This window comes from Mya arenaria, chromosome 2 (assembly GCF_026914265.1).
Source record: "Mya arenaria isolate MELC-2E11 chromosome 2, ASM2691426v1".
Taxonomy (NCBI): Eukaryota; Metazoa; Mollusca; class Bivalvia; order Myida; family Myidae; genus Mya; species Mya arenaria.
Genome location: NC_069123.1, coordinates 50355282 through 50364087, shown reverse-complemented (window position 1 = coordinate 50364087; position 8806 = coordinate 50355282). Strand labels below are relative to the sequence as shown.

The 8806-nt window shown below is 39.3% G+C and overlaps 1 protein-coding gene across 1 annotated transcript; it reads right to left on the bottom strand.

Annotated features, from left to right (window-relative positions):
* Positions 1-12: 12 nt before the first annotated feature.
* LOC128206624 (uncharacterized) lies at positions 13-7311 on the bottom strand. Its single transcript, XM_052909210.1, has 3 exons — positions 7195-7311; positions 3009-5856; positions 13-2828 (listed from the first exon to the last, which is right to left on the bottom strand). Exon 2 carries the CDS (start codon positions 5830-5832, stop codon positions 3019-3021), a length of 2814 nt encoding a protein of 937 aa, XP_052765170.1. The 5' UTR covers positions 5833-5856; positions 7195-7311; the 3' UTR covers positions 13-2828; positions 3009-3018.
* Between the last annotated feature and the right edge of the window lie 1495 nt (positions 7312-8806).

Here is an 8806-nt window from a genome sequence, read left to right as displayed (position 1 = left end):
TATCATAGGGTACATGATGTCAGAGTTTTTATTCCGATTATGTGCAAACATCTTAGTTAGTATGTACATAAATAATGTGAAAATAAATAATAATACAAACAATCTTGCTTTGATTTGCATTAACTTCATAAGAATAATCACTCGTCCAATATAGAAAGTTTACAGGTCGTTATGCGGTCATAAAGATCATATGGGTGATATTTGTTCAAAAAGATGGTCACGGTGTCAAATGTTTGAAAACCTTAACACCCATGAGTCTACATGTTCCGCTAAATAGCAATGATCTGAAAGGCATTTTCTAAAGTACTTGAAAACAATAAAAAGTCGTGAAGTCGACTGGCCATGTGAGAAGTTCAAGTGACGCACTGGGCGGCAAGGTCACACAATGCAGCGCTAATAAAACGGCCGCCAACCGCTCGAGCATATCAGTTGTTCGATTTCACAAAACAGGTTGTAGCTGAATGGGTCTTTGGAAAGTTGAAAATTGGGAGCTCCGCGCGGCGGCCGAACCGACCCGAGTTTGCGCGCGCTACGATCATCAGCGCGCTCGCGCCGGGCACCGGGGACGCCGCCGTGCCGGGGCTCCCCTTTTATTTTTGCACAACCCATACCCATAAACACTGATACTAGACAAATGAAATGTATAATCATTGTTAGATGACCAATATAAAAAGAATGTTGACATGTGGGGTTTACTTATCTCGTTAAAATGACCGAAAATGTTTCGCGTTAAAACGACTGTAATTCGTTAAAAAGACTTGTGTATTGTATGCGAACAACTTGAGTTTCTCGTTAAATCGACTTAAACTGACGATTTGAACAGCCTAAGTATACTGTTAAACCACTAAGTATCTTTTTAAACGCCTTCCATATCTTGTTTAAACGACATAATCGCCCATTTACCGCGCATAATGCCTGGTCGCATAATGCCTGGTCGCGAGTATTATCATTCCGATTGGCCATAATGAGATATGTCAATCGTTTTATCTACATACGCAAGTCGTTTAAACGAGATAAAAATTGCTTTAACGAGATACGCATGTCGTTTTAACTACATACACACGTCATTTAAACAAGAAAACAATTGCTTTAACGAGATACGCATGTCGTTTTAACTACATACGCACGTCATTTAAACAAGAAAACAATTGCTTTAACGAGATACGCATGTCGTTTTAAAGGATACCAAATTGTTTCAAAGATTTACTAAGTCGTTTTAACGAGATACGGGGAGGGCCGATTTCTAACGTTGTAATAACTTGTGGCCCAACACTTTTGTATATTTATACATATGTGCTGAAATATTTGCTCATTTAAACGAGGTACGTCAGTAGTCTAAAAACGATTTACAAAGTTGTTTAAATGAGTTCCAAAGTGGTTTTACAATATACGTAAGTCGTGTCAATGAGATAAAATATAACACGTATGGCACCTCTATGCCACCTTAGTTATAAGATAAAAATCTTCAAAATACTGAACTTAAATAACTAACCGCAAAATAACCACTGCAATCATTATTCCAACCGTTGAAGACAATTATAAAACACATAATACATAACATACTAGTTTAGAAATGCAAATTTGAACATGTCTGTGAAACAATTGGGATACAATGAAACATTGAAATTGACTTCTGGCATACAAATAACAGCAAAGATACGATCACTTATATTTGAATCGCATCACGAGCATACATGTATAGTGGCTGATTTAGAACATAAGAGTTCTTATTATAGTTCTTTATGGTGATGTATACCAAATTCAGTTGAACTCACACTTGTCTGTACCCTATGTTCAACACTACGTTATATTCATCAAGGTTTTCGTGATATCCGTCATTAGTGTGTGACCTTGAACTTCAAGCTGGAGCCTCATGGTCTTGCATCGGTCACACAATCGCGCACCCACGCACGCACACACATTTATTTTGTCACGGTAACATGATTATGCTACAACAGACCTATAACAGTAACGTTTCTAAACATGTTGTACATAAGCCTACACCATTTAGAACTAGTTGTATGACCTACTTTCATCCATTTATGCATGATTCATGACCCCAATATCACCAAAATACTCAAGTCAAATCTTAATCTAAGTCTCATTTTATCTCATAACAGCTTTATATATATTTAAAAAAATTGAGAGCAAAAACTGTACTTTTAGTCTAATTTATTATTTTTGAGTTTTACTCAAGTACATTTTGTGCTATATAGATAAAAAAATATTTGAAGAATATTGAGCAATGATTTTAATCAACATATTGCGCAAGAGAAAGAGCTTTCAAACAGTAAAACATAATAATGTAACACTGTATTGTGGAAAAATGAGTAGAGATTGAGATTTGACTGGAGTATTTTCGTGATATTGGGCCCAGGTTTTTTGACATTGTGGGCTGGGCAAAGCAGTTGTGCCGAATATACCCAAGCAGATCACGTGTGAACTCGACAAGGATATGTTTTATTTAAAATTCACTTGAAATACCATTATTCAACATAAAGACTATCACGCTGTCTTAAACTTTATAAAAGCGTCGATTGTTTTTTACAGAATACAATGAAATAAAATATTTAACACTATATAACACATGTTTTTACATTTGCTATATATTTTCCATGCGTTAAGTGTGCTCATAATGCTCAAAAGCCCAAGTATTATTAAGTTAATTTAAAGTTACACGTTAGACAACTAATCCATATTTCTATTACGCAATTAATGTCGATTGTCATAAATGTTGAGTTTATATGTGAACAAGGCAGCTTTTCATAATTATTCGCTCGAAGTATCCTTCTTTGTTCCGCCGGGTAAGCTGAGGGGGGACCTCGACACTGGAAAACAAATAATTATGACAATAATTGAAATAATTCACAGTGCTAGAAGTTCAAATATGTATTCACGTTTCATTTTATGTCGTATTTCCACAATTTATTGAGTGCAACTTTCCAATTATACTATCGAGATATTTTACAACTTGATTGTTCTTAATAACATTCATATTGTATACCTACTTAAATGTGTTTATTTGTTTCGGACAGCCAAAAGGACCTTTTGAAGGAAAGCGAGCGTGGGATTTTGCCCTTTCCTTTCACCATCGTTTTTCCATTTCATGAGAAACTTGAAAATGAAGGTTTGTGTGTGTTTACACTCGGGTTGTGAACGCAGCCTGTCCATGTCCACATGTGAAATCCCAAGCTCAATGCCAACAAGCCAAAACTCGCTCCCAATTTCTTCTGACATTTTAAGCAATTCTCTATCGCTTGGCACGTGTTCAAGCTGTCCCCACTCCTTGTCATGTAACAGCTGGTACGTCTCTGCATACCATTCGTTTAAAGCGGTTTTTCTGTCAATGTCATGCAAAGTGGAACACCCTGAGCAAGTTATGCTCTTGTTGTAAATAAATTGACTCACTCGCAGAAGACCTTTGTTGTGCTCTGAAACATTGCGACACTGGATAAATTCTTCAAATGGTTTCGACATCGCAATTTTCTCGGAGCGTGGTAAAAGTCCGAGGATTGCCATCAATTCTTTGTGCAATCGGTGCCTGATTTGCGTACAAAGTGTCTTTTCGATACCAGTATTGGCAATAAATGTCATTCTACTGTATATCACGTATTCTTCATACCAGATTGTCAAAACAGCGGAATCGCTTACATTGAACACAGCAAGGCCATTGAATAGCAGAAACCTTCCTCCCTCTGTCGTTACTTCATACGACTGAATACAGATGGCTAACAACCGGTGAAAGAAAGCTGGTGGCATAAACTTATCTTTAAAACGAAAGCACAGTACGGGAGTGTTTTTCCCTTCACGACAGACAAGCTTCTGGCGGTTTTCTGGCTTTGCTTGAAGCCTGCATGGGACAATATAACAGCCCTTTATTTTCGTATTCAAATCACTATGAATGAAAACCTCTTTGGCACCCGCAAGATTATCCACTTCTGAATAGGCATCCATACAATCTTGTTCAGGAATTTGCTCAAATAAAAACGGTTTGGCCATGATGTCCAAGTATTCCATGTACTTAAGAACATCATCTCTATGCTGCTTTATCTTGACTTGACTGTTTTCAAAGATTTCATTCAGTACAGCTGGATGCAGTATAGCAAACTCTTTATAATCAGCCCACTCTGCTGTATTCCGGACGCTCTTGTTGCTGATGTGGGAAATGAAACATTTGAAAACATCGATTAGCCACTCTGGAGAAAGTATGATCGAATCCTTCATCGTCGGTTCATTGAAGAACAAAATGTTTCCAAGCATGTGTTGGGTGCCTAGAAAAAGCTCAAGTCCTTCTTTATCTATATGCACTGCATTCTGTTTGGATGCCTCTTCCACATCTTTCATATACACCAGTTCCATTTTATCATCGCGCATTTTATTTAGAGCTTGTTCTATTTGAATCCATTTTGCGGGAATTGTTTCTTCCCACGACGTTTGCTTTTCTGTTAACCTTTTGATCTCTGTTTGCAATTTCTGTATATCCTCGCTGTTGCTGTCTCGATTGTTAATAAGAAATTTTCGGTCGTGGATATGTGCCAGTATAGCTGGCGTTTCTTTAAACGACTCTAGAGCTTTCTCAAATAGTTCATCTTTCCGTTGTTCTTTTTCATCATCTTTGCAATTCATTTCATCCTTTCGAGTTCCAACCAATATAACTGTTGGTTCGACCTCTCCTTGATCTTGCATCGAGCTGTACAAATGTATAGAATTCAGCCAGAATTTAAATGCGTCCAAGCAGGTAAACCCTTTATGCATCAAGCCCGAGAAATTATCACTTTCTTCTACACGACTGTCCAGGTCCTTTGTCATGTCCATCAATAGCAGATAAATTGATCTTTTGTTGAGGAAGAAGTGATGTGTTGTGTAGTAAATATTCTGCCCAGCAAAATCCCAAATGTATACATATTTTTTTTCAGAATCGAATTCCTCTTCCAAGGGCAATTCCTTTTGTTTTTGCTTGTTGTTCTCTCTTTTATCAATGACATCAAGGAAGGTTTCATGTAAATGCCTATTTTCTTCAATGTTTTTCTTGACTTCCTCTTCTGTGATATCTCCAGCATCATATGGCTCTGGTATTTTTTCATCATGTCGACGTTCATATATAGTTCGTTGGTCGGGCTGACCTACGTCCATCGCTTCGCCTTTTGAAGTTTCGTTACTGGGAAAAAAGCTTTCAACAATTACTTCAATACGTTTCTCGAGTTTTGGTTCCTGTTTGTCAAGCACCCAATCGCCTTTATTATTTATCCTGCAACGATGCATTTCAATGCCCTCAGTGCTTGGGGGGTATTGTTCTCCGTCTGGATAGTTTGGCGGTCTTTTACCTCGAAAATCTTTGATAAGGTTGTTTACGAGTGATGTCTTGCCAACATCGTACATCCCAACAACCATCAGACGGATTCTATTTATCTTCTCCTTTCCATCGCGGAGGGCTTTAACATACAGATCGACAGCATCTTTACCTTGCTCATGCACTTCAGAAGGAACGTTGTCTTCGTCCATTTCATCGTTGTCTTCGTCATAAATGTTTTTCATTATCAGAGAAGCGAGCTCTGGTGTATTCCACATTCGCAGAAATACGCGTATAACTTGCTTTTTATCTTTAAGACCTAACCCAAGGTTCAAAGCAACCACATTGACAAAACTTTTCATAAGTTCCGTCAGATGTTTGTATCGTCTTTCTTGTGTAGCTTCTTTTGCAACTGCTTTGACAATTTTGTCAAAATGTTCTTTGTTTTGTGAAGCAATGATTCCTCGGACATAGTTTATCACGTTGACGCCCTCTTCAATGTCACCCCCACTTATTTCCCCTTCTACGTCCTGTTCCGCCATACTTGATATCGTGGGTATTATTACCTTCAATAAATATATAAATTTATATCTTGCTGTTAGTACAGTGCTGAGAGGGAGGGAGGGGAGGTGAGGGGAGGGGAGGGACGGAGGGAGGGACGGAGGGGAGGGGAGGGGAGGGGGAGGGGAGGAGGGGAGGGGAAGGATGGAAGGAGGGGAGGGGAGGGGAGGGAGGGGAGGGGAGGGGAGGGGAGGGAGGGAGGGAGGGAGGGAGGGAGGGAGGAAGGAAGGAGGGAGGGAGGGAGGGAGGGAGGGAGGGAGGGAGGGAGGGAGGGAGGGAGGGAGGGAGGGAGGGAGGGAGGGAGGGAGGGAGGGAGGGAGGGAGGGAGGAAGGAAGGCAGGAAGGAAGGGAGGCAGGGAGGGAGGAAGGAAGGAAGGAAGGAAGGAAGGAAGGAAGGAAGGAAGGAAGGAAGGAAGGAAGGAAGGAAGGAAGGAAGGAAGGAAGGAAGGAAGGAAGGAAGGAAGGAAGGAAGGAAGGAAGGAAGGAAGGAAGGAAGGCAGGGAGGGAGGCAGGAAGGAAGGAAGGAAGGCAGGGAGGGAGGCAGGAAGGAAGGAAGGAAGGCAGGGAGGGAGGGAGGAAGGAAGGAAGGAAGGCAGGGAGGGAGGCAGGGAGGCAGGGAGGAAGGAAGGAAGGAAGGAAGGAAGGAAGGAAGGAAGGAAGGAAGGAAGGAAGGAAGGAAGGAAGGAAGGAAGGAAGGAAGGAAGGAAGGAAGGAAGGAAGGAAGTGGGGAAGGAAGGGGGGAAGGAAGGGGGAGGAAGGGATTGAGGGGAGGGGATGATTAGGGGGAGGGAGGGATGGGGGAGAGGGAAGGAAAGAATGAAGGCGGAAGGATGGATGGATGGAGGGAGGGAATAAGCGAACAAACAAACGAACGAACAAATGGATAAATTATGAAGGAATAAATAATTACATAAAACTTTCTAATTATAAGTGAACAATGTCAAATACCCTGCGCTTTTCGTGACACATAATACACAAGATACAGGTAGAGATACAATGTTCCATATCTTAAAATGACTTCAATTTACTTCCTTGTTCAATACCTGCCTAAAATAGAACCCATTGCCAAAAAAGGACTTGCTATTTGTAGTTTTTAAGAAAGTTTTGAACATTTTGGCACGTATAAGTATTCCATTCTTGCAGTACATAAATTTGCGTTCATAAACAAAAACATTCAATGAAATTAATTTCTTCAGTCCTTAATAAGTATTACACCAGTTGACATTCTACATATTCGTGAACTGAAGCGAAATTGATTGACCCCGAATGACCAGAATAAATAATATCTACGGTACATTGTTGACATAACAACGAAGTATGCTAAAGCTATATTGATTACTTACAACATTTTTGTTCTGTTTTCAGGACTACTTTCGTTTTCAGTTATACTGTACGGATCCGGAAATGAACGCAAAACGCATTCGGAGCTCTTCGGCCATTTTTATCGAAATCAACCTCGGATGTATATGGACGGTTTACTGTCAGAAATCGGTACACTTTAACTACGCTGCAAGTAGATCGCGTAGTAGTTTAATTTAGCTGTTTAACTAAATAATTATGTTTGTAATAATACACTTCACTCGCAATCAATTTAAACTTAGATCAATAAATACAAGCCAAAGCACTACATTTAATTAATGATATTATTCAAAATTTTACGAACTACTTCTATTGATGTACAGGCATACATCCGAGGTTATTTTCGATAAAATAGCCGAGGGGTTCAGAATGCACACAATGAAGCAGCACAAAATATAGGTCCAAGCTTTAATTTGATAAACTAACCATGCAGTATTGTCATTTATAAATTATGCATTTGTAATTTATCATAGCCCAAAACACGTTAAAACAATACATCAACATTGAAATGAAATCAGTAATTATCACCTTTTACATTCTATAGCTACTAGCAGGCTCTTGTTTCATCAGTGTTTTCGCGGTAATTAGGCCTGAGGAATAATTATACAGAGCCTTATAATGTGAAAATGGTCAAATCAGTCACGGAATTACAATGTAGCTAGTTTTAAAATTATAGCTAGGATGACCCTGTCTTGTTTACCAAGGGGTTGGAAGTATAATAATATTCTAAGAGGTGAAGTATGTTGCAGCAAAGCTGCTAGAGGATGGTTCAACGCAACACTCTGCATTATGATGTAACTTAAACATTTCCTAAACATTGCCAAGGTTTCCAAATAACAAGTAAAATTGGGACATTCTTGTAAACAGGCCTATCTGAGGTTGGCAAAAGGGTGCAGCCACCATCCATGATGAATTATTCCAATTAGTTATGTTAGAACCACCATGACAGATCAAGAATCAGCCAACATTGTTTTCATTAGACAGCTTGAAAAGCTTATAGAAAATATTCTACCAGTAGCATATGACAAAGGGTGAGTCCAAATAAGCGGTCAGATTTAGGAGACACGTGTACAGATTCAAAGGTGACAAAGGTAAATATTTCACAAGTGGCGTAGCGCGCAATGATACAAACAATTATCCTCTGTATTGTATGTTTGACGTTTAATATTAATACGTATGTTCGAGACGTTGCACAGACCAGTGAAAGTTTACACGTCAATATCAACAGCGCACACACGGCATAAATGAATATCGAACAAGTATCGACTATTCAATTTACACATCGTGACAATTGTGCTCAAGTACTCCTTTGTTGCCTCTAAAATATGTCAATCATGTCACTTTTATATTTCATGGCGTTAAAAAAGCAAATAAAAAAGTTATTGCCATTTAAATGTCATATGGAAATGTTATGAACGCCCGTGCCGGAAACCGTTTCCTCCTCACAAGATATATAAGTATCTTCCATGGCCGAGAGTGTAAGATAGGTTCATTCTGACCCGAGCGAAGGGTGTTTTCCGGAAACGAGATTTACCGGGATGAACCTATCTTACACGAGTGGCTATGGTAGATGCTTTTTCTCCCACCTCAGTTAAA

Coding starts and splice junctions, on each gene's coding strand:
- LOC128206624 (XM_052909210.1), bottom strand. CDS start 5,832: ATGGCGGAACAGGACGTAGAAGGGGAAATAAGTGGGGGTGACATTGAA.